Source organism: Muscardinus avellanarius (genome assembly GCF_963383645.1).
Source record: "Muscardinus avellanarius genome assembly, chromosome: 2".
NCBI lineage: Eukaryota > Metazoa > Chordata > Mammalia > Rodentia > Gliridae > Muscardinus > Muscardinus avellanarius.
This window is the reverse complement of record NC_137787.1, coordinates 120,653,059-120,677,932: the sequence shown is the minus strand read 5'-3', so window position 1 is coordinate 120,677,932 and position 24,874 is coordinate 120,653,059. Positions and strand designations below refer to the sequence as shown.

Below are 24,874 nucleotides of genomic sequence, written 5' to 3'. Positions count from 1 at the left end.
TAACTGTCACTTTCAATTTCCCAATGGAAGTGTTACATGTGGATGAGAATTTGTTATAAATCGTTAAATATTGCTTAGGAATTTGGCTCTTGTCACGTTTGTATAGAATAAGAAAGTCTTCCTTGGCCAAGGGCTAGTTCAAAATTATTGCTACCAAGGAAATATGTATTCTTATGCTTTTCAGCATAAAATGTTATAAACCCTTGTAAAAGATACTCTATATCATAACCTCCCCTCTAAAAAAAAATGAGTGCTTGTGAAGACCATTTTTAAAAACAAGACAGTGAGTATAATACATTCCCCCTCAGTGTCGTTATTGATAAAGGTTTATTGGTTTCATGTTGCAAGTTTTACTTCATGGGTGCTATTACCACATAATTATGACAATTCACACCAAAAGCAATTCTCTCTATAAAAGGTGTTACAATGACCCCCACGGTACTTGTGTAATTTAATATTCGATAGCTAAATTCACAAATAAAGAGTTTGCGAAAATCATCCTGCCAATCTGACTCCTGTGTATTTAAAAAAAAAAAAAGTGTGCCACATAAGCTGTTTTTTCTTCTGTATTTGAGAATTCTCAATTAGGACAACATCTGACGGTGGTCCTTTTGCTCTGCAGGTGGCCAAAATAAAAAGCATGGTCACTGTTCAGCTTCGGTCTATCCCGCAACAGATTAAAACAGTAAGACGTCTACCAACCCTCCTCTTTCCAACCGTGAAGTTACAGAGATGGACCGAGTATGAGAGGAAAATTACAGACACAGAGTAAAAGGTTGAGACCCAGTTTATCTTTAATCCTCTGGGGTAAGCTATGAAACAAGCAGTCTGAAGAGCGCGGGACTCAGTGTCACGAGCGATGTGCAGAAGTTTACAATAATACGGGCACAAAGAAGATTGTCGCCTTTAGTACATTGGGGTCATCAGAATTTCTTAGATCCATGCACCCTGATACTTGCATGAATTTACCACAGGTTCATAGCGGACTTTACCATTTAATGCTTACACAGCCTAAAGCTTCCAAAATGCCTATCTGGCCTGTACAGGTTTCATTAAAAATAAACTCTATATAATAAATAAATATATAAAATAAATAAAATGTCGCCTTTGGAATTTCTATAAATAAATTTAACTTTTTTCTTTTTTTCTTTTTTCTCCTTTTTTTTCTCTTTTCTTTTATTTATTATTATTATTTTATTATTATTATTATTTTTAACTAAGAGGTCTTTGCTTTTAGTTCACTGGGATGATACCAGTGAGAATTAACTGAAAAAGTCTCTTAAGACTGTGCCCTCCATGCCTCCGTAAGTGCGGCGTCCCCTTGCGCAGGCCACCGGCCAGAAATCCCGATGAGTCCCAGTACGGCATCTGTGCTGATACAGGATGGATACGACTGATGGAGATGGAAAAGCGTGTCTATTCCCAGCATGCATCAGGCCGTCGACCTCTGCTCCATCGCGACTCCCCGGCTCACCCACTCCCGCACACAAGCACCCCTCACTCGGTCTCCCTCGCTCTCTCTCCCCTTCTTTCCCCAAATCAAGCAGAGGGCCCTGGGCGGCCCCCCCAGGACGGCCGTGAAGTGCATCCAAGCTTCCATCATACATTCTACATGCGACAAAGTTTGGCAACGGAGGAGCGGAGGTGACGACGCAGGTAATCGGTAAGAACCCACCGCGTGAAACCGTCTAGAGTGGTTCCTGTTGTTAAGGGCTCAAGTGAAGGAATTGTCTTTGTCAGCTTTGGCTTAGAATATCCTTATATAGTTCGGGGACTTTGTCAGGGTCGACGGGTCTAGGTAAAAAGTGTGTGAACTTCTGGTGCCGTTTAGTCCTGGTCCCTTCTCTTGGAGTCCCGTCTTTATTTAATGCCACATAGTACCGCCTTCCAGTGTCCATATGTTTATATACGTTCGATGAGTACGTGTTATACCAGTTTTCTTCAAACTGTTCTCTGAATACACATTCTTGAGTTAGTTTTTCCTGTTAAAAAGGGAAGGAAAAAGAGAAATCATTAGTTATTTTCTGTATTAAAAGCAATATTCCACTGTTACACAAAACTAGTTGAGTATCGGCTCATATAAAATGCTTGGGACTTGCTGGGTGTCATGGTGCACACCTGAGATCCTAGTGCTTGGGAGGCTGAGACAGGAGTATCGCAGGATCAAGGCCAGCCTCCGCAACTGAGCGACATCCTATTTCAAAAATAAAAAATAGCCGGGCGTGGTGGCGCACGCTTGTAATCCCAGCATTCAGGAGGCTGAGACCTGGAGGATCGCGGTTCACAGCCTCAGCTACTTAGTGAGGCCCTCTGCAACTCAGTGAGACCTGGTTTCAAAATAAAGAATAAAAAATAGGGCAGAGGGTGTAGCTCGGAGGTTGAATGCCCCTGGGTTCCATCCCCAGACCCGCAAAAAGAATAAAAATAAAAATAAAAAATAAAAATAACAAGGGCTGGGAGTGTGTTTGAAGGCAGAATGTTCCTGGGTTCAATCCTCAGCATCAAAATAAATACATGCTCACATACATACAAAAATGTAAATAAATAAATACATGCACACATACATACAAAAATGTAAATACATTCCATGAAAATTTAAAAGTACAACAAAGCCATTTCAGTCTCTATTTTCTATTTGCATAACAAAGTCTCTTCACAGGCAAGATTCTTCCTGGCTACAAAGGACCAGTTTAAGTTTGCTATAATTTAAGTACATTTTCTGAACAAATTATGTTGCATTTATTTTTACACTAATAAAATGGACTATAGAACTGGATGCTGAGTTCAGTTCTACGGAAAAAAACTAATTCAAATTAAATTCTTTTTCTCAGTAGGAAATCACACCACACCTAACAAACATTGCAAAATTAATTTTTATTTAAAGATATAGAATAGCTCTCCTCCTCCCGAAGCCAGGAGTTAGGCACTTTTTGGTTTTCCTTTCCTTTGCTTAGAAACACCTATCAGCCGTGTGTGGTGACGCACCCTTGTAATCCCCGTGCTTGGGAGGCTGAGACAGGAGGATCTCACGGGTTCGAAGCCAGCCTCAGCTACTTAGTGAGGCTCTCAGCAACTTATCGAGACCCTGTTTCCAAATAAAATATTTTTAAAAAGGTCTGGGAGTATAGCCCGGAGGTAGAAAGCCTCTGGGTTCCTCCCCCAGTACCACCAAAAAAATAAAAAATAAAAATAAAATAAAAAAAGAAACACACCTATCAAACAATGGCCTTTCTTGGATGAGAAGTAGGTCTGCAGTCTCCACAGCAGAAGAGGACTGGTTTCATACCTCAAGAAGAGCCTGGCTGTGGACTAAGCCTCCCACCCCAGCTGCAGCCCTCACTGCTGGGGGACTTGTTTGTGTCACTCTCCAAGTATCAGTCGCTTGGACTTCAAAACAGTTAGTACAGGTTGAACGTCCCTCACCCCCAACTCCAAAATGCTCTGTACTCCAGAACTCTGGAGGGATCATGTCAGCCCTCAACAAGTTTCAGAGCATCAGACTTTCTTATGAGGGACGCTCAGTGGGTAAAACCTATGCAAAGATTCCAAAATCCAAGGGGAGGGGGGAATAAAAATCAGAAACATTCTGGTCCAAGCATTTGGGATAAGGCCACTTAGCCTGTAAGTGTCCTGAGCCACAGGCTGGTAAAGGTGCCATAGGAAGAGGACTGAGCTCAGAGGAGGTCCGTGATCAGCAATGCTGTTATCAATATCACTGTATCACAATTTTGTAGCAACAAATTTAGACAACAGTTTTTGTGGTTTTCCAGTTAAATACACAGAACAAGAAGGCCCAGACCTGAGGGAAGGTGTCCCTGTCAATGGCCACACAGTCCTGGTGTGACAAGAATGAAAGCATTAGAACAAGAAGCTTCCAGAAGCCCTCCTCCAGCAGCTGCACTCACTTTCCCGTTTTGTTTGGCACTAAATCTAGTGGTTCCTGCAGCCACTCTGGGCCATGAGGCTGTTGCTTCTCCAGGTACATGGGGCTAACATTCAGAGGTCATGATTGCAGCAACTCTTCTCAGTTCTCTGTGCTTGTTTTTGTCTTTATTCAAAATGCAAGTTAAAAAAAAAAAAAACACTATTTTCCAGGAGGAAGGGGTTAAAGAGGAGAAAAAAACAAAACATGAACAAAGTTCTGCAGAGGTGTCGGCAGCTAAAAACAGACCTGGATCTGTTCTCAGGGCTTTAGGAAACATTCTCACCGTATGCTTTTTTAAAAGAATATGAAAAGCCAGGTGTGGTGGTGCGCGCTTATAATCCCAGTACTTGGGAGGCAAGACAGAGATCCCAGGATCATGGGCAGCCTCAGCTACTTAGTGAGACCCTGTTTCAAAATAAAGAATAAAATAGACTTGGGGTGTAGCTCAGAGGTAGAATGCCCCTGGGTTCAATCCCTAGTATAGCAAAAAAAGACAAAGAAAAAAAGGATACAAAAAACTTCTTTTTCAAAAAAAGGTGGGTAGCAGGGCGTTGGGAGGCTGAGACAGAAGGATTGCAGGTTCAGAGCCAGCTGCAGCAATTTAGTGAGGCCCTGTTTCAAAACCAAAATATAAAAAATAAAAATAATAAAAAATAAATAAATTAAGTTAAATATGGCTGGGGTGAAGCTCAGCAGTAGCTCAGAGGTCCAATCCCCAGTGTGTGAGATATACACACACACAGAAAGAGAGAGACAGAGACAGAGACAGGTGGGCAAGCTAAGCAATGCAGTAACCTTTTTGATGCTGGATTGATGTCGCTCTATTTCCCTAGCAGGCTATTTTAGCATCACTGATACAACTTTTTAGGCAATCCAGAAAATAAAGTGAATTCTTTTTTTTTCTTGCGGATTTGGGGATAGAACCCAGAGGCATTTGACCTCTGAGCTACACCCCCTGCCCTATTTTTTTTTCTTTCTTTATTTTGAAACAGGGTCTCATTGAGTTGCAGAGGGCCTAGGTAGCTGAGGCTGTCCGCGAACAGCGATCCTCCGGTCTCAGCCTCCCGAATGCTGGGATTACAAGCGTGTGCCACCATGCCCGGCTAAAGGTGAATTATTCTATCATAAAACAGTACATTCAGCAGCCAACATTTCTCATGATAGTAAGGAGCTGGGTGGTGTCCCCTGAGAGGGAGTATAGAGCTTCAGTTAAACAAGGCCATGCCGGTGTTAACTCTGCTAAACCACTGGCACCTCACATCTCCTGACACCACGCCGAGCATGCCACTCCAAACAGCCTGCATTACATACAATTAAAAGTATTATTAAGCCGGGTGTGGTGGTGCATGCTTGTAATCCTAGCATTCGGGAGGTTGAGACTGGAGGATCGCGGTTTGCAGGACAGCCTCAGCTACTTAGTAAGGCCCTCTGCAAATCAGTGAGACCTGGTTTCAAAATAAAGAATAAAAAATAGGGCAGGGGGTGTAGCTCAGAGGTCAAATGACCCTGGGTTCCATCTCCAGACCCCCCCACACACACAAAAAAAAGTATTATTAAAAGCACACTTATAATACCAATACTTTGAGAGGCTGAGACAGGAGGATCACAGGCTTGCAGCCAGCCTCAGCAACTTAGGTATGTCCTCAAAAATTTAGTGAGACACTGTTTCATTTTATTTACTCATTATTATTTATTTATTTATTTATTTTTGCAGTACTGGGGATTGAACACAGGGCATTCAGCCCCTCCCTTTTTTATTTTTTATGGTACTGGGGGTAGAGCCCAGACGCTTTCTACCTCCGGGCTATACTCCCAGACCTATTTTATATTTTATTTGGAAACAGGTTCTCACTAAGTTGCTGAGAGCCTCACTAAATAGTTGAGGCTGGCTTCGAACCTGTGCGATCTTCTTGTCTCAGCCTCCCAAGTGCGGGGATTACAAGCGTGTGCCACCACGCCCAGCTCCCCAGCCCTATTTTTGATTCTTTATTTTGAAACAGGGTCTCACTGATTTGCAGAGGGCCTCACTAAGTAGTTGAGGCTGTCTGTGAACCATGATCTTCCCGTCTCAGCCTCCCAAATGCTGGGATTACAAGTGTGCGCCACCACGCCCAGCTTGAGACTTCATTTTAAAATATAAAATAAATAGGGGCAGGGGTATAACTTGGAGGTAAAATGCCCCTGGGTTCAACCCCCAGCACCAAAAAAAAAGTGTTATTAAGATCTGAATATTATATAGCCGGGCACAGTGGCACATGCCTGTAATTCTAGTATATGAGAGGCTGAGACAGGAGGATGGCAGGTTCAAGGCCAGCCTCAGAAACTTAGCAAGACCCTGTCTCAGAATAAAATAAAAAATAGGCCTGGGGGTATAGCTTGAAGGTAGAATGCCTCTGAGTTCAATCCCCAGCACCACTAAAATAAATAAATAAATAAATAAGGCTGTGCTATTCCCATGCATATAATTAAATTTGGGATATGTTTAGGTGATTTTTGTTTTAGGCAAAGCAGAAAGACCTTACAGAATTAATGTTTTTACCATAATATTTCAGTATCAAGCGATGAAATATTTCACTGAGGTGAATATATTTGTTATATATTTCTATCCCAAAATTGTTTTTATAAAACTAGGTAGATGTGGCTGGGGGTGTCACTCGCCCAGCACATGAGGTCCTGGGTCAGATCCCCAGAACCAGGAAAAGAATAACAACAATACTAATACTAAGGAGATGGAAGCAAATTGGAGCAGCCACATTGTATTAACCTGTATTCTTACAGATGTGCCTGGTGTGGAGTGTCTGCCTTCAAATAAAGTGTACACTTTAGAATTACAGGAGTCAGATGTTTCAAAGCTCAGCACATGTTTCCAATGCAGACAGTTTATAGAGTATTCCACTATAAAGTGATCAATTCTTGTTTTATTGTATTTCCATGTTTTAAATTTTTTTTGGATTACTTAACTATAGCTGTTTATGGCATACCTATCTTTGAACTGTTGGATTATATCACGAAGCTTGGGTGGAGAATGTGGGTTTAATTCAAAAGTCGACTAAAGCTCATACTTTGGAACAAAATCTGGTGACTGTTAGCAACTATGGAAACCTTTTCATTTTATATCATCACATTCGGAGCAGTGGGGAAACTGAAATTAAAACCTCAAAACTTTTACCGTTCCTGTTAACACCAGAGTATGAGATAATCATGTGAAAATTGTACTACTGCCCAGAGAATGCTTAGGAATGTTATAAGACACAGACTCATAGACACTAATTTTACAATAGTAAACGATTTGAAAGGGGCAACCCACGTGGGCATTCTTTGCCCAAATTGAAATCTATGCCGATGAAAAATGAGATCAGAGATGTGTCAGATCCAGAGCCCTGCGCGGCCCTGCTCCTTTAAAGCTGGGTCTCCATGTTGATGAGGGCACGCGCCGCGCTAACCACTCTGTGCAGCAGGCCGCGTCCATTCAGCACGGTGGGTTGTTTAAACCACTTGCTCCCACGACATAAACGACTGGACCGCGCCAGCTCACGACCAGTGACTTAACTGCAGAGGTCTCCAACACGCCACAGGTTCATGACTTTGATGTGCTCCTTCTTTCTACCCACCGCTTACTACACTCATGGTATTTAAGCCTCCCTCAACCACAATTACTTGTCCAGATGTGAGCTTCCTCATGAATAATCTAGCAGTAAGGCCTTAATGGGAGTTGTCACAAGGACCAGGGTGATTAAATATAATGACTAAAGGACCATTAATAAGAAGGCAAGTCTTTTAACTCCTCTCTCCTGGGAGAAGTCCCGGAGTAGCAGAAAGGAACAAATAAGGAAGAGGCGAGAGGATACTATTCCTGTTTTGTTAGAAGCTCCAACCTCTTTCTCCTTCCTGTATGCTTTGTTTGTGTGGAAGTGTAGGGGCGGGTGCCAGGGATTGAACCCCAGGGCGTCTACCTCTGAGCAGAACTCCCGGCCCCATTTTAAATTTATTTTATTTATTTATTTATTTATTTATTTATTTATTTATTTATTTTACAGTTCTGCGAATGGAACCCAGGGGCATTCTACCTCTGAGCTATACTCCCAGCCCTATTTTTAATTCTTTATTTTGAAACAGGGTCTCACTGAGTTGCAAAGGGCCTCACTAAGTAGCTGAGGCTGTCTGCAAACCACGATCCTCCTGTCCCAGCCTCAGGAATGCTGGGATTACAGGCATGCAGCACCACGCCTGGCCCTTTTTTTAAAATTTGAAACAGGATCTCACTAAGTTGCTATGGCCAGCCTGTAATTTGCAATCTTCCCAAGGACTGGGATTAGAGCTCATCATAAGTACTGTTTCTCTAAACCTTTGGTTCCCCGCTATCCCCAAGGGGCTCTGAGATCCATGCTCCTGTGTAGCAGCACAGTTGCCTCTGGAATTGAGGGGAAAACAGAATTGGTTGCATCTGGACCAACACAAAATGAAGCAAGCAGAGAGGCAACTTTTCATTTTGTCTCATCAAAATATATGAAGCCGGGCGTGGTGGCGCATGCCTGTAATCCCAGCATTTGGGAGGCTGAGACTGGAGGATCACGGTTCGCAGACAGTCTCAGCTACTTAGCAAGGCCCTTTGCAACTCAGTGAGACCTGGTTTCAAAATAAAGAATAAAAAATAGGGCAGGGGGTGTAGCTCGGAGTCAAATGACCCTGGGTTCCATCCCCAGACCCGCAAAAAAAAAAAAAAAAAAAAAAAAATTATATATATATGAGAAATTCAGCCGGGCATGGTGGTGTATGCTTGTAATCCCAGCATTTGGGAGGCTGAAGCTGGAGGATCACAGTTCGTGCACAGCCTCAGCTACTTAGTGAGGTGCTCCATAACTTAGTGATACCCTGTTTCAAAATAAAGACTAAAAAATAGGGCAGGGGGTGTAGCTCGGAGGTCGAATGCCCCTGGGGTTCCATTCCCAGACCTGCAATATATATATATATATATATATATATATATATATATATATATATATATATATATATATGAATGAAATTCAGGGGGAGAAGGAAGGGATGGGAGGAGGCTGACTGATGGGGAGAAAGACGGACAGGAGTTCAGGTGCCCTGTCACTCAGCCAGGCAACAACAGATAATGAGGATGTACTATGTTTCAAGAAGCTAGAAAGATGGGTTTTCATGTTTTCACCATAAAAAAAGCGATGTCTGGCTAGGCACATCTGTCATCCCAGTACTCAGGAGACTGAGAATGGAGGATTGAAGGTTTAACGCCAGCTCAGCAAATTAGCAAGACCCTGTTTCAAAGTAAAAATTAAAATAAAATAGGGCTTGGAGTCCAAATGCCCCAGGGATTAATCCCTAATATGCCCCCCCGAAAAAAGTGATGTTTGTGAAGACAGGTGTGTTTAATCTGATTTATATACCACACAGATCTGCGGTATAGCTCAGTGGTAGAGTCCAGCATGCACAAGACCCTGGGTTCAATCCCCAGCACTATGGAGATGATAGTAATAATATAACGTGGTAATATAATAACATTATAACATTTACAATAATATAAACATTACATAATATACACATATGGAAACTTCTCATAGATACCCCATAAATACGGATAATTTTTATACTTTCATGTATCGATCATATACACAATGGAATTTTATTCAGCCACAAAGAACAAAATTATGTCATTTGCAGGAAAGTGGATGGAACTGGAACACTATGCTGAGATCAGCCGGTCCCAGAAAGTGAGGGGCCATGAGAAACCAGAAACAAAGGGACCTCAGCTAAATGAGGAGAGAGAACAGTGGGAGGAGACGGGGGAGGGAGCAGGGAAAGGAGAACTGATGAAAGAAACAGTTTAAACAGGGCAGCATCCATCCATATAGACGGTGTCACCGCCAAGGTGTCACCGCCAATCTCACGAAGCTGCTCGGGGAGTAGTGGAGCAGGCTGGGACGCCGGGGAAACACCCAAGTGTCGTGTGCAAGTCTTTTCATATCACTTTAAGCCTCATTATGATGTTTAATTACAATGTACCAGTAAAATTATATTTTAAAAAAGAAAACCAGCCGGGCATGGTGGCGCACACTTGTAATCCCAGCATTCGGGAGGCTGAGACCTGGAGGATCACGGTTCGCAGACAGCCTCAGCTACTTAGTGAGGCCCTCTGCAACTCAGTGAGACCCGGTTTCAAAATAAAGAATAAAAAATAGGGCAGGGGTGTGGCTCGGAGGTCAAATGCCCCTGGGTTCTACCCCCAGACCCTCAAAAAAAAAAAAAAAAAAAAAAAAAAAAACCAAAGAAAGTAAATAAATTGAAGTGTGACAGGCTATAAGCCTGTACTCAAAGCTACTCAGGAGGTTGAGATGGGAGGACCACTTGAGCCCAGGAGCTTGAGACCAGCTGGAGCAAGAGTGAGACCCCTAAATAATCAATCAATTAACTCCACTCAAATTGATTTTTTAATTAACTAGATTTAATTCTAACTAAATATCTAATTTTAATTATATGTTCAATGCTTTGTAATTCCTGTGTTCTCTCCAGTCTTAAAAATCCCCTCTCACCGGGCGTGGTGGTGCACGCTTGTGATCCCAGCATTCAGGAGGCTGAGACTGGACGATCACGGTTCGCAGATAGCCTCAGCTACTTAGTGAGGCCCTCCGCAACTCAGTGAGACCCTGTTTCAAATTAAGAATAAAAAAGTAGGACTGGGTTGTAGCTCAGAGGTAGAATGCCCCTGGGTTCCGTCTCCAGTACTGCCGAAAGGAAGGAAGGAAGGGAGGGAGGGAGGGAGGGAGGGAGGGAGGGAGGAAGGGAGGGAGGGAAAGCACCCTCTCCCCAGAGCTATGTCAGTATGTGGGGGCTTGGAGATTGAAGTCCAGGTCTGCATCTAGGCACAGACATACACAGGCGTGCACATGCACACACACATCCTGCTGGGGCACGCTCACCAGCCACGTGGTGATAAATACACTGCCAGGGACAGATCCTGCCAAATAGGCCAGATGACACTTCAGAGACCTTCCTTAGAAGCTGCCTATAAAGAGGCATCTCTGCTCAGCAAATCCTATGTGTCTTGAACCGCCTATGCATCTTCGGAGATGTATTCTCAAGCAGAAGAGAATCACACCCTGACTTTAACAGAATTTAAATGTGAAAAATTCAGCGTTCACTTTAAGGACTATCCTGGCTTCTGTTAATACATAGCCAATGTGTATTTAATTCTTCCCTGGAGAAATTTTCATCCAATTTTTATTTTAGGCTCTTGGAATGCTGAGTGAAAAAGCCTTGTATCTCTTGTAGACTGTCCCGATGAGAGCAGTGGTTGTCATTCAGTGACCACACACAGCCGTGGAAAGTAGAACACTTCAAATCAAAATGACTCAGTAAAAACCGAGCGAAATGTCAGTGAGGGCCAGACGGTGGGGAAGTACTCAGCTAAACGCTGAGGGCGAAGAGTAAGGGAATGGAGGTTCAAGGAAGCCACGCAGAGACAGCGAAACCCAATGCTTTGCTTTCGTGAGACGCGTCAGCTATTTGGGAGAGAGTGGGATTGAGAAAGAAAACCATGGCAAAGCCTTTCTGTGAGGGACAGAGCAAGTTAAATTCAGTCCATGGTTTGCAGAAATGAGAAAACTCAGAAGATTAACAAATATACTTTCTGAGGCTGTCCTCGAACCTGTGATCCTCCTGTCTCAGCCTCTCAAGTGCTGGGATTACAGAAGTGCGCCACCATGCCAGGCTTTGAAGATAAATTTTGAAGAACTGAAAGATACAGAATTTTCTTGGTAAAGGAATGCCGACCTTCAGGAAGCTCACACGCATAGGTGGGGAGATGCCAAGATTTCTAGGCTTCAATTTCCTTCTCTGGAAAATGAAGGTATTGGATGAAGAGATTTCTGAGGTCTTTTACTGTTGTTATTGCTGTTGATTGAGTGCTGGGGATGGAATCCCACTGCACTAGACTTCCAGTCCTGAAAAGATCCCCAGAGTCTCAATCTTGGAGATATCAAAATCAATCAGGACATGGTGGCGCCCGCTTATAACCCCAGTACTTGGGAGGATAAGACAGGAGGATCACAGGTTCGTGGCCAGCCTCAGCTACTTAGTGAGACCCTGTTTCAAAACAAAGAATACAAAATAGGGCTGCGGGTGTAGCTTGGAGATAGAACACCCCTGGGGTTCAATATCCAGTAATGCAAAAAAGTTATTCACAGTAACTCTGGAAGGGCATTGAACAGGAAATTAAAAAGAGAAAATGACAGAGTTGGAAAATGGGGGGAAAAAACAAATGAGTGGCCTGAGTTGCCCCTGCAGACAGGAGGGTAGTGGGACATAGATGTGAACTGGATCCTGCTTCCAAGGATAGTGGAGAGAGAGGCTGCTCTTTCCCCTTGGCACAAGGGCCCTCGTTTCCTCCCCAAGGACCATTTAGAGGGTGCACTCCATTGCTCTTCCTCCCTCCCTGCATCTGGGGCTACCTAGGGCCTCTCCGACAGCGGCCTCCAAGAACAGGGCTCCTCAGTGGACTGTCTCCCTGACCAACGAACCCTACCAACATCATGACCTGCCCCAAGAGAACACTCTGGAAGAAAACCCAGGTCCTATAAGAAAACAAAAAATTTGCAATGTGCAGGGCAGATCTGAGTGAAGCTAAAGAAAATGAAACACGGAAGAGCAATAATGCCCGGGCTGCTGGGCCAGCACGTGCTTCTGCACAAGCCTGAGTTTCTCCAGCACCTCTAGCTGCTGCTGTGTCTCCTGAACACAGAGAAATCCTAAGTCAGACTGCAGAGGGAGTAAAGCCCACTGTCCTCCCTACTTCTTACACCCCAACTTCCAGCTCCCCCGCATGGGCCCCTCAGTCCCTCTGGAAACCAAGCCTTCTGCCCAACCCCACCGTGTGATGACTGACCCCTCCTTTCCTCCACACTTAGGTGAGGGGTTCTGATTCTCTCAGGAACCTCTCTACCCTCTCTCTCTCAGCACACTGGTGACTTCTGGTGCTAACCAGGGCCTCTAATGGACTAGGTACTCCATTCCCCAGGACACCAGCATGGGTGCCCACCTTTGTGGCACCTTTTTTTTTTTTAAGTTTTGGTACTGGGGATTGAACCCAGGGGCATTCTACCTCCAAACTATACCCCCAGCCATTTTTCTTTCTCTTATTTTTTATTTTATATTTATTTATTTATTGGTAATGGAGGTTGAACCCAGGAACATTCTAACTCTGAGCTGCACCCCCAGCCCCCCCCCTTTTTTTTTAAACAAGGTCTTGCTACATAGCTAAGAGTCTAAGTTCCTGAGTCTGGCCTCATACCTTTGATCTTCCTGCCTCAGCTTCCCAAATACTAGTAATACAGGTGTGCATCACTGCACCCAGCTAGAGAACTTTTTAAAACCATGCCTTAGGCCCCAAAAATGCATTGATATCTGAGTGCTGTGACAGCCTAGTGAGTTCATTAACCTGTGAACAAAATAATAATAATAATAATATTATTATTATTATTACAAAGCAAATAAAAAATTACAAAGTAAATGAAATATCTAATAAAAGAAATTTCTTTAGCCAAACAGATAAAATAATGAATTTTATATAAAAATAAATCAGGTAACATTAATCTTGATAAAGTTAGCAGACAATTTAAAGTATAACTTGATGGAACTGGATATGGGGACCCAGGCCTGTAATCCCAATATTTGGGAAGTTGAGATAGGAGGACTGCAAGTTCGAGGACAACTTCAGCAACTTAGCATGACCCTCAGCACCTAATGAGACCCTGTTTCCAAATAAAAATAAAATAGAGACAGGCTTGGTGGCCCATGACTGTAACCTCAGTACTTGGGAGGCTGACAGGAGAATCACAATTCAAGAACAGCCTCAGCAAGTAGTGAGACTCACCAACTTATTAAGACCCTTTCAAATAAAAAATAAAAAATAAAAAATAGGAGCCGGGCGTGGTGGTGCAGGCCTGTAATCCCCGCTCTTGGGAGGCTGAGACAAGAAGAACGCACAGGTTCGAAGCCAGCTTCAGCTACTTAGTGAGGCTCTCAGAAACTTAGTGAGACCCTGTTTCCAAATAAAATATAAAATAGGTCTGGGAGTATAGCCCAGAGGTAGAAAGCCCCTGGGTTCCACTCCTAGTACCACCAAAAATAAATAAGCAAACAAACAAACAAATAAATAATAGGGCTGAGGTTGTAGCTTGAAGGGAGAATGTCCCTGGGTTCAATCCCTAGTATCAGAATATAAAATAAAATAGGGCGGAAGCTGGGCATGAGGCTGCACACTTGTAATCCCAGCATTTGGGAGGCTGAGACTGGAGGGTCGTGGTTCGCAGACAGCCTTAGCTACTTAGGGAGGCCCTCCGCAACTTAGTGAGACCCTGTTTCAAAATAAAGAATAAAAAATAGGGCAGGGGGTGGAGCTCAGAGGCCATATGCGCCTGGGTTCCATCCCCAGACCCGCAAAATAAAAATAAAATAAAATGAAATAAAATAAAATAAAATACGGTTGGGGTATAGCTCAGAAGTAAAGCTCTGGGTTCAGTCCCTAGTACCACTCACACAAAGGTATTGAAGGAGACCATATTTTGATCTGTAGGAAATTTGTGACTTACTTTCAGACACTATTTTTGAGTCAACTTCAGAATTCAAACTTGGAAGAAACAAGTTGGTATATTCCCCATGCCCACTGATAGTAAGGACTACCAGAGGCCGCAGGAGTACAGCGTCTCCCTGCGTCCATCAGGAAGGGCGTGGGCCTGCAGCCTTATTTACCAGCACCAGCCAGGTCCATTGGCAGACATCAGCTCCCGGAGCCCAGGACATCCGAGACTGTCCCTGCGCAGACAGTGAGCATCGCCTCCCACTGCTGCACTCTGGGTCCCCAAGCCCAGACTTTGGTTCAAGCACAAGAACAGACCAGATCTTCAGTCAAAACCCTGAGCATCACAAAAGCAACTCGGGAAAAAAAAGAAAAAGAAAAAAAAAGGACGGCAGGAGGAAGGGAGGGAGGGAGAGAAGAGGAAGGGGCGGGGTTAGAGGGAAGCCCAGGCTTCTAGTAGCAGTGGACTGCCGACTGTGGGTGAATGCTCAAAGCAACATGGCAAATAATCAGGCAAGAACCGCCTAGGGGCACCTGGGCGTGACCTCCTCAAGCCCTTCTCAGAACACTGCTTTGACGGCATGGTGGCGCACTCTGCTACTTCCAGGACTTGGGAGGCTAAGTCAGGAGGCTCTCAGGTTCCAAGCCAGCCTCGGCAACTTGGCGAGGCTCTCAGCAACCTAGTGACACCCTGTTTCCAAATAAGAAATAAAACAGGGCTGGGGGTGCATTGATAGTACTACTGACTGGGCTTTGGGCCCTTCATTACAAAGGAAAAGCAAACTTCAGTAGAGATTTCTATGAAGGACTTTTTAAAAACTAAGAATCAAAAGTAAGAGGGAATCAACTTGTGTTAGGGCATTACTAAGCATTCATAGGAAGCAGGAAAGAGCATGGGTCTGAGGGAGCGGCTCCAACAGCCGGGCTCCCTGGGGTGGGGGTGGGGTGGGAGCCTCAGCTTCAGGAGTCAGGAATGCGGGCTTTTTCTCAGCCAGTTGTCACCAGGAGAGCTGACAGATGATGCTTCTGCACAAGTTCAAGTCCGTTCCTGGTGCGGAGCAAGGACGAGGGGGAGGGGCACAGGCAGTGCCCCCAGCAGTGGCTCCACAGGACTCTGCCTGGTCACCTGGGCAGGCCAGGTCGCAGAGCACTGGAGCAGCAGCATCTCCAACTCAAAGGGGAGGACCCTCCCAGTGCAAAGCGCACAGCCTCTGGTGGAGGCTGGAGTAGACAGAAACGGAGACCAGAGACGGTCAGGATGGGGCAGGACAGCCCGCAGCCCCAGGAGCCTCTGCCCCCAGCAAAAGGGCCCCTTCTGCTGATGCACCTGACTCTGCTCAGAATGCCCCCAAGCCAAGCGCAGTGGCACATGCCTATAACCCCAGGACTTGAGAGGCCAAGACCCGAGGATTGCAGGTTACAGGCCAGCTGCGACAATTTGGCGAGACCCTGTTTCAAAATAAAAATTAGAGCTTGTAATCCCAGCATTTTGGGAGGCTGAGACCAGAGGATCGCGGTTCGCAGACAGCCTCAGCTACTTAGTGAGGCCCTCTGTAACTCAGTGAGACCCGGTTTCAAAATAAAGAATGAAAAATAGGGCAGAGGGTGTAGTTCGGAGGTCAAATGCCCCTCGGTTCCATCCCCAGACCCATGGGGGGAAAAAATTAAAAAAAAAAAGGCTGCAGTGCAGCTCAGAGGTAGATCGCCCATGCGTTCAGTCCCCAGTACCAAAAAGATTAATAAGCAAGCAAGAGCACCTGCCTGCTTGTTTCCATCTCCTCTGGGAACGAGCTGACATTCTCCCCACGCCCTAGGTTGAAAGCCCCTCTGCATGTTCTGTGAGCCTCTTTTCTACATAATTCTAGTGTAATATCTCTTGCACCAGGTTATAATTCTTGGCTTGCACATCTGATTCCCCCAACAAAGTTCCAAGTTCTTCCTGAATGAGTTCTCAGATCCTGAACTTGCAGGTACAGAGGCAGTCGACTCTTATTTGCAATAGCAAAATTCTACATAATATTCCAGAATATCAAACCAATGCTCCTGGGAGAAATATGGGGTGAGAACCAGGTGCAGTGACACATGAGGCGGGAGAATTAAGGGTTGGAGGTCCTCAGCAATCTAGCAAAAACCTGTTTCAAAATAAAACAGGGCTGGGGGTGTAGCTCGAAGGTGGAATGCCCCTGGGTTCAATTCCCAGTACTACAAAACAAAACAAAACAAAACAACAAGTGCCTCCACCACTCATTACATTTTTGTCAACCTATCAATACATAACCTTGTTTTGTGTGTGTTTCTTGTCTTAACATCAGATTCACAGGCAATATCACCATGACTCCAGCATGAAGTAAGCTTCTTTCCCTTTTTTGTTTTTTCCTTGTTTCTTGGTACATGAGATTGAACCCAGGGCCAGGGGAATTCTACCTCCGAGCTACACTCCCAGTCCTTTTTATTTATTTTGCAACAGAGTCTATATTGCTGAGTCTAGCCTCAAACCTACTATGCTCCAGTCTCAGCCTGTCTAGTACCAGGACTCCCACACCTGGCACATTCTAACACACGAATTTGTTCTGCAAGGTAACATGGCTCTCGTACTTTCAGTGACACTCAGTGGCCCTTCAGCCCCATGTTGACATGTTTTTTTTGCAGCAAGATCACTGACAAGAGGCACAAAAGAAGAAATGCATTGCGCCAAATCGACCTCCAGGACACTGTGCACAGGTGTGAGCGCTGGGGACGCAGACAGCCTGGGTGCTTCTGCCTCAGTTGGGTCCACACACGCTCGTATTTTTTGTTTCTCTGCAAATGTTCACAAATAACCACGAAAGACAGGCAGATACTGACGTAGGGGTTCCAAGCTCATCTGAGTGAGCAGGCCAGTTCATAAACACAGAATCTACAAATAAGGGAGACGGGCTGTTTCCAGCACCTATAAGGCAGGTGGCATGAATTAGTGATGGGTGAGCGCTAGCGCTGGTGATGAACCGAGCTGTGTGGCGGCGCACCTGCATCCCAGTACTTGGGAGGCTGACACAGGAGGATCGCAGGTTCCCAGCCAGCCTCACAACTTAAGTGAGGCCTTCAGCAACTTAGCAAGACCCTCTTTCAAAATTTAAAAAAGGGCTGGAGGTACAGTTCAAGAGGTAAAACACTCCTGGCTGTGATCCCAGTACCAAAAAAAAAAAAAAAAAAGCAAGACCAAGTGTGTGTGTGAGTACAGAAGTGTGCTAGTAAATTGAGACAAGTGAATGAATGTGTGTGAGCAAGTGTGGGGGGACCTGGGCCAGTGAGCACATCAGTGGAAAAGTGAACGGTGAAAGCCTGAGTGTGTGAAGAGGGGAACACACCTGTGGGCGTGTGTGCAGAGACGGTGTGTGCACGACTGGTTGGCCAGTGACTGCTTCCGGATTCTGAATCAGGTGCCCAGTGGCACCTGTTCAAGAACTAAGCAGGATGCTCGATGATTCCAAACCAGTCGGAGAAACGGAGGCTCTCGTCAAGTGGCCTAGGGCGCTGTGTGGCTGACAACCTATTCTGAGAAAAGGGTGACGCTGAGATGCAGGACCGTGGTGAGAAGAGGTGCGCCAGGGAGCTCCCAGCAGAAGCCAGGCTGTGGCTACCCTGCCATAGTCGTCTCCTGGTTGCACCCACTCTCCCCAGCTTACACAGACTTGACTTCCTGGTGGGTGCTAGGGCTCAGGACTCAGGGAAAGAGGCCAACCCTGTCCCAAACCACAGACAGGGAACCTCGCGGCACAGGCTCCCTGTGCCGTTCAAACGTGTGCAGGAGCTATGCAGGAATGTAGGTGCTCAAGAACCCACAGGAGCTGTCGTCACATGCACGCTCCCAATCTAAAGATGTGAGCTCAACGACACCGATGTGGGGACTCAACCCTGTTATCCCAAAGGCACCGTTTGACTCATACTGATCAAGAACTACAGGTCCACACCTCAACTCTTCCAGCTCTCAAATATCTATGCGTAAATTAGGTGCTGCCAGGGCCAGCTGGTTCCTGAGAGCAGGAGGGAGGGAGGAGGAGTATCTATTAAGTTCAATAGTTCATTTCTTTATTGGGTTATTTGTTTTGGCAGTGTGGTGTGTGTGTGTGTGTGTGTGTGTGTGTGTGTGTGTGTGTGTACACGCGTGCGTGTGTGAGTGAGTTACTGGGGATGGAACCCAGCTTTCTACCTTTGGGCTACATTCCCAGACCTATTTTCTATTTTATTTGGAAACAGGGTCTCACTAAGTTGCTGAGAGCCTCACTAAGTAGCTGAGGCTGGCTTTGAACCTGCGCAATCCTCCTGTCTCAGCCTCCCAAGTGCTGGGATTATAAGCATGTGCCACCATGCTTGTATCGCTTTGAACTTCACTATAACATAGAACTACAATGCAGCAAGAAAAGGAAATGAACCACTAAATAAAATAAAAACTAGACCATTAGCCAGGCATGATGGCACACGCCTATAATCCCAGGACTTAGGAGGCTGACACTGTAAGCTCACAGGTTCAAGACCAGCCTCAGTTACTTAGGCTCTCAGCAACTTAGTGAGACCCTGTTTCCAAATAAAGTATAAAATAGGTCCGGGGAGTATAGCCTGGAGGTAGAAAAGTCCCTGGGTTCCACCCCCACTATCACACACACACACACACACACACACACACACACACACACACAATATATATATTAGAGGGGGGGGGAGCACGCGCTGAGAGTGTTGCTCAGAGGTAGAATGTCCCTGGGTTCAATCCTCAGTAACACACACACAGACACACACAAACCTAGGCCATGGAGTGGGGGAACTTCCTCCAAAATCATATCTGTGAAAGGAATACTAAAATATACATATAATGAAGAGAAGAAGGAAGTGATTTGGGATCCACTCACTAACCCAATACTTATTAAGCACCGACTGCATACAAGACTGTTTTCAATACGTTCACATGAGCATATATCAGACAAGATGGTTTTAGTTTACCTATGTTCAGTTTGCTCTATTATTTTACCTATCTCCTGAATTGTTACTTGCTACCTATGTGAAGTCTCAAGTCACTAAGTCACTAAAATTCTCCTCTTTTCTAAAACTAGGGCATTATATAAACTAAATTATATGGGAGATGGTCTTCTGGGGCTCTGCTCTCTTCCTTGTCTGAGAATTATGACTTAATCCTTTGAAACTTGGCCATTACTAATGAAATACAAAGCACACACCTGTGGAGAGCCACCATTTCTGAGCTGCTTGAGGTCAGACTCACTGCTCGGCACATGGACCTCTTCCTCGTCCCTCTCACATGAACAGCATTCTCTGGAGAATCCCTGTGCAGGAACGTCTGAACACCTCCCATCAAAAACACCTCAACTAAACCACCACCGTGACAGTTACCAAAGTCATGGCCTCAGCAACCTAGCAAGACTGTTTCAATGAGAAGGGCTGGGGATTTATTTAGCTCAAAGGTAGAAAGAATGCCTCCGAGTTCAACCCAGAGCCCCCAAATGAAAAGAATACTCAAGACCCTACAGATGACACCTCCTAATCACATACTGTAGCCCAAGAAGGCAAAGTCAGCCCTCTGTATCCATGGGTCTTTGTGAAATTGAATAACCACAAAACAACAACACTCTGAAGAAGAAAACTGCATCTGTACTGAAGACATATGGACTTCTTGTTTTTCCCTAAACACCATAGCATAACAACTGGCTACAAGCCCTTCCATTGTGCATGGTATTATCAGTGTCTAGAGATGATTTAAAAATCATCACCCTATGCCATCCTACCTAAGGCACTCGGACACGGGAAGATCTGGATATCCCAGGGGTCGTGAAGCTGAACCCAACTGGACATGGAGGAGTGACAGCCTTTGGGTTCTAAGTAACTTTCAGTGGAAGCCAGATAGGACAGCACAGGCCTCTAATCCCAGCCAGAGGCCAGCCTTAGCACTTTAGCAAGCCCTTGTTTCAAAATAAAAATAAAATCAAAAGGGCTAGGGGTGTAGCACAGAGGCAGAAGGCCCCTAGCTTCAATCTCTAGTACCCCACCACCACACACAAAGGTACTTTCAGTGACAAACAGTGCCACCTTCCACCAGGTCTAATAGGGAGAGGAAAAGGAACACCCAGTCTATCAGCAGGAAGCCTAGAACAAGTAAAGACAGGGGGACGTCGTTAGCGCCGCAGCGATTCAAACAGGAAGAAGGTAGTAAGGAGAGCCAGTCACCCATGTGCTCTGAAACACAGGCCTGCTGGGCTCAAAGAGGACAACCTGTGGCAGGCGTGGTGGCGCACGCTTGTAATCCCCACGCTTGGGAGGTGGAGACAGGAGGATCGCGCCCATTCGAAGCCAGCCACGCTGGCTTAAGAGACCCTGTTTCCAAATAAAATATAAAGTAGGTCTGGGAGTGTGGCCCGGAGGTAGAAAAGGTTTCATCCCCAGTACAACAAAAAAAAAGAAAGAAAGAAAGAAAGAAGAAGACAACCTGTCAGGGACACGCGGACAGCACCGAGCCTCCTCGTTTCAGTCAGGTACCATCCACCACCACATTAAACCAACTGTGCTGACTTACATTTTATTAGTCCTATAGTTTAGCTTGAACTTTCATAGAAATATGTTTTGGATTACAGTTGCCAATGAGGTAGAGATATGGGGAGTTCACATCTGGCTTCACATCTGCAGATATTCAAATGACTTCAGATTTAAGTCAACATGGGGTTCCGAGGATCTGAAATACAAATCCAGGGAACTGTGACGGGTTGAAGGATTGGGCCAGGGGACATTTGCCAGGTGCCAACCACAGAAAGTGCACACCGTGCCTCTGGGTAGCAAAGAGTTTGCAAAGACAGAGACTCTGACCCAAAACCTGCATCCAGAGAGAGACAAGAATTAAAATTCCAGGCAGGGAATCGCAGGCAGTACCACGCTGATAACCCCAGTACCAATATTCTAATTCTGTGTGCACAAGAGTATGCACACGTGTGTGCAATTTCACATGTCTAACTTCCAACCACAAAGAATACTCTGGTCTTCACACTTGAAGGGCCACATGGCCGGGCTTGTCTGCCCTGGCTTTGCTGCAATTCCTATTCATCTCTCAAGACCCATTTTTTGGGGGGAGGGAGTAGGTGGAAATATAGGGGATTGAACCCAAGGCGTTCTACCTCCAAGCTACACTCTCTGTTCTATTTTTTATTCTTTATTTTGAAACAGGGTCTCACTGAATTGCTGAGGGCCTTGCTAAATTGCTGAGGCTGGCCTCAAACCTATGATCCTTTTATCTCAGCCTCCCAAGCACTGAGATCATGAGTGTGCGTCACTGCACAGGGCTTCAAAGCCCACTTTGAATGTTACCACCCAATTTCCCAGGCAGTTCTTAAAATACTCTTCTGGGCCTCGGGGACATCTGTGCATTCCTTAACTCCAGTGAAGTTTACACAGTACTGGACTGGACCACACTTAGATACCTGCTTATCGCTGGGCTAGATACATGCAAATGAATGGAGAAATAACAAATAATCAAATTCCACACCAGAGTTAGGATTACTTAGGCTCTCCTCTAATCAAATCATAATGCACACTAGCAATACAGTTATTTTTTCCCATTTCCACGTTCTAACAGGAAGTGAGAATCGAGTCTTACCCACTCACTCCTGTGCTCTTAGGACACTCAAGGTGAACTCGGAGGCAAAACAAACAAACCTACACTGATAAATAGAGCAAGTTAATTCCAAAACTGAGAATAAATATATATTTTCTGTGGTACGGGGGGTTGAATCTAGTGTGTGGGGGGTTCTATCTCTGAATTATACCCCTAGCCCTTTTTATTATTTATTTTGAAACAGGGTCTCGCTAAATTGCTGAGGGTCTCACCAAATTGCTGAGGCTGTCCTTGAACCTGTGATCCTCCTATCTCAGCCTCCCAAGTACTTCCAGGCCCTCATATACTTCCAAGTACTTCCATGCACCACCAGGCCCAGCTACGAAAATACATTCTAAATAAAATTTTGCTATATTAACACATTAATTTATAAAAGTAATTCCCATTTCCCCAAATCTCCTATTTGTCTTCTTTTATAATGAGAACAGTGTTTCTGATGTTTTTCCAACATTTGAAACAAATCTCCACTTTGGTGAACAGAGCTTTATGGACCATCACCTAGGTAAGAATTGCTTAAGCTCCAAGTTTTACTGTATTTTAGTAACAGAACCATCACACTGTGGGTTTGCTTTCCAGCTTTCAGTGTAACCAAGCAGTGGCACATGCCTGTAATCCCAGTACTTGGAAGGCTGAGACAGAAGGATTACAGGTTCAAGGATAGCCTCATCGACTTAGTGAGACTCTTAGCAACTTAGCGAGACCTGTTTCAAAATAAAAAGGGCCGGTGTGTAGCACAGTGGTAGAATGACCCTAGGTTCCATCCCAATCACAAAATGAAAGAGAGAAAAACAAGCTATTTGGTCATGCTTCATTCCTGCTGCCTCGCCATGATACCTGCAAAGCCAGTGGAAAATTGGGAGATTCCAGCCCCAGAGGAGTAAGGTACTCTTCCTCATCCTCCCTTCCCCTGCAGGAGGGACAGACCAGAGGGAAAACACCTGCTGCCCAGGTCCTTACCTCCTGGCTCCACGCAGAGAAACAAAAAGATCTTGCTGCACAGACGTTCTGTGTACACAGAGAGCATTATGGACATTATGGTTAGATAGAGTGGCCTCTGAAGAGCTCATATGAGTATTTGGGTTGATGTAATTTAATAATGAGTGCTGTGATCCCAGCAGTGGATAAGTCCATTGTTGGGTGGTGGCCTGGGCTGGTCCAGTGTGGCTAGAGCAGGTGGTCCCTGGGGCGTGGCCTTGAGCATTATAGATATATGGCTCCTTCTCCCCTGTTTGGCTTCCGGCCTCCATGAGCTGAGGAGTGCAGCCCACGAGCTCTCCCTCTCTCCACCTCCTGCCGCCATGCCCTGAGACCTGCTGTCCCCAGCCTCACAGGACGGAGCCCCAAACCATAAGGTAAATCATCTTTCCTCCAAGTTACGTGGTCAATCTTTTGGGTTAGAGTTGTACCTGACAAATCCAAAATATAGAGCTCTGTCCAGAATGAGGAATCGCATCCCAGGCGTCTAACGCAAGGTCACCATCTCAGAGGTGTGAAAAGGAGGGCCTGCTGGCTCCCTGGGAACAGAGACAGCGGGGAACTCCCCAACCTCCTGCGACTGTCCTCTCCGTTCTCCAGCCCCAGCCATATCCCCATCGTGCTGCATACACTGGGGACTACAGGGATACGGCCCAATTAAGCTCAAGACAAGTACACTGCTATCTTCTTCCTCTGGTGTCCTGAACACACACTGGCCATACAAGTGGAGTCACACCAACTCTCATTCCTGAATATCACATGGAAGAGTACAGACCTAAATTGTAACTTTGAACTCAGTGGACTCCAGCGAATGTTCATTAAGGACTGAAGATGCTCATGGGTCATTGGTACCCATCGGGAAACCTTAAAAAGAAAGATGTGGCTGTACTAATTTGCAATCCCACCAACAGTATATGAAGGTTCCTATTTCCCCACATCTTCGCCAGCATTTATTATTATTGTCTGCATTTTCCTTTCTTTTTTCTTTTTTTGGTGCTAGGGATTGAAACCAGGGGAATTTTACCTCCAAACTACACCCCCAGCACTTTTGTATTAGGCTGGCCTGCAACTTGCAATCCTCCTGTCTCAGCCTCCCAGGTACTGAGACTATAGGCGTGTGCCACTATGCCCAGTTTATTATCTTGAAAAAACAACATGGAAGTTGAGAGGAGAGAGACTACAGTTAAGAGTTTTCTAACAATCAAGAGGATGTCAAAAGTATCAATCACTTGAGTTAAGTGAAGTATACATGTTAACAAGTGAGGATATAAGGAAATAGAGGCTAAGTATTTACAAATCAGAGGCATAAAAGAGAATAAAGAAAATGGATCAACCCAGTACTAGGTGGGGAAAGGGAAAAAGGAAGCAAGAAAAGTGGAATAAACAGAAAAATTCAGAGTTAAGCTGGGTGTGGTGGCGCATGCTTGTAATCCCAGTGTTTGGGAGGCTGAGACAGGAGGATTGCACAGCTTCGAAGCCAGCCTCATCTACTTAGTGAGGCTCCCAGGAACTTAGTGCAATCCTATTTCCAAATAATGTACATAAAAGGTCTGGGAGTATAGCCCAGAGGTTAAAAAAAAATCCCCTGGGTTCCACTCCCAGTACAACAAAAAAAGAAAAAAAATTAAGAATTAGGTATAAGCTGGGCGTGGTGGTACGCGCTTAGGTGGCACACGCCCCTAGGTTCAATCCCCAGTACTGCAAAAAAAAAAAGTTAGGTATAAATAAG

General features: G+C 45.1%; 1 protein-coding gene across 1 annotated transcript in view; it reads right to left on the bottom strand.

Annotated features, from left to right (window-relative positions):
* Nucleotides 1–1,736: 1,736 nt before the first annotated feature.
* The window catches only part of FGF9 (fibroblast growth factor 9), a gene marked incomplete at both ends in the record, with an annotated part of 43,155 nt that continues 20,017 nt past the window's right edge, over nucleotides 1,737–24,874 (bottom strand). The window contains one exon of the mRNA XM_080689844.1: nucleotides 1,737–1,982. Within this exon, the coding sequence (XP_080545970.1) occupies nucleotides 1,737–1,982 (246 nt within the window). The remainder of the gene's footprint in view (nucleotides 1,983–24,874) is intronic.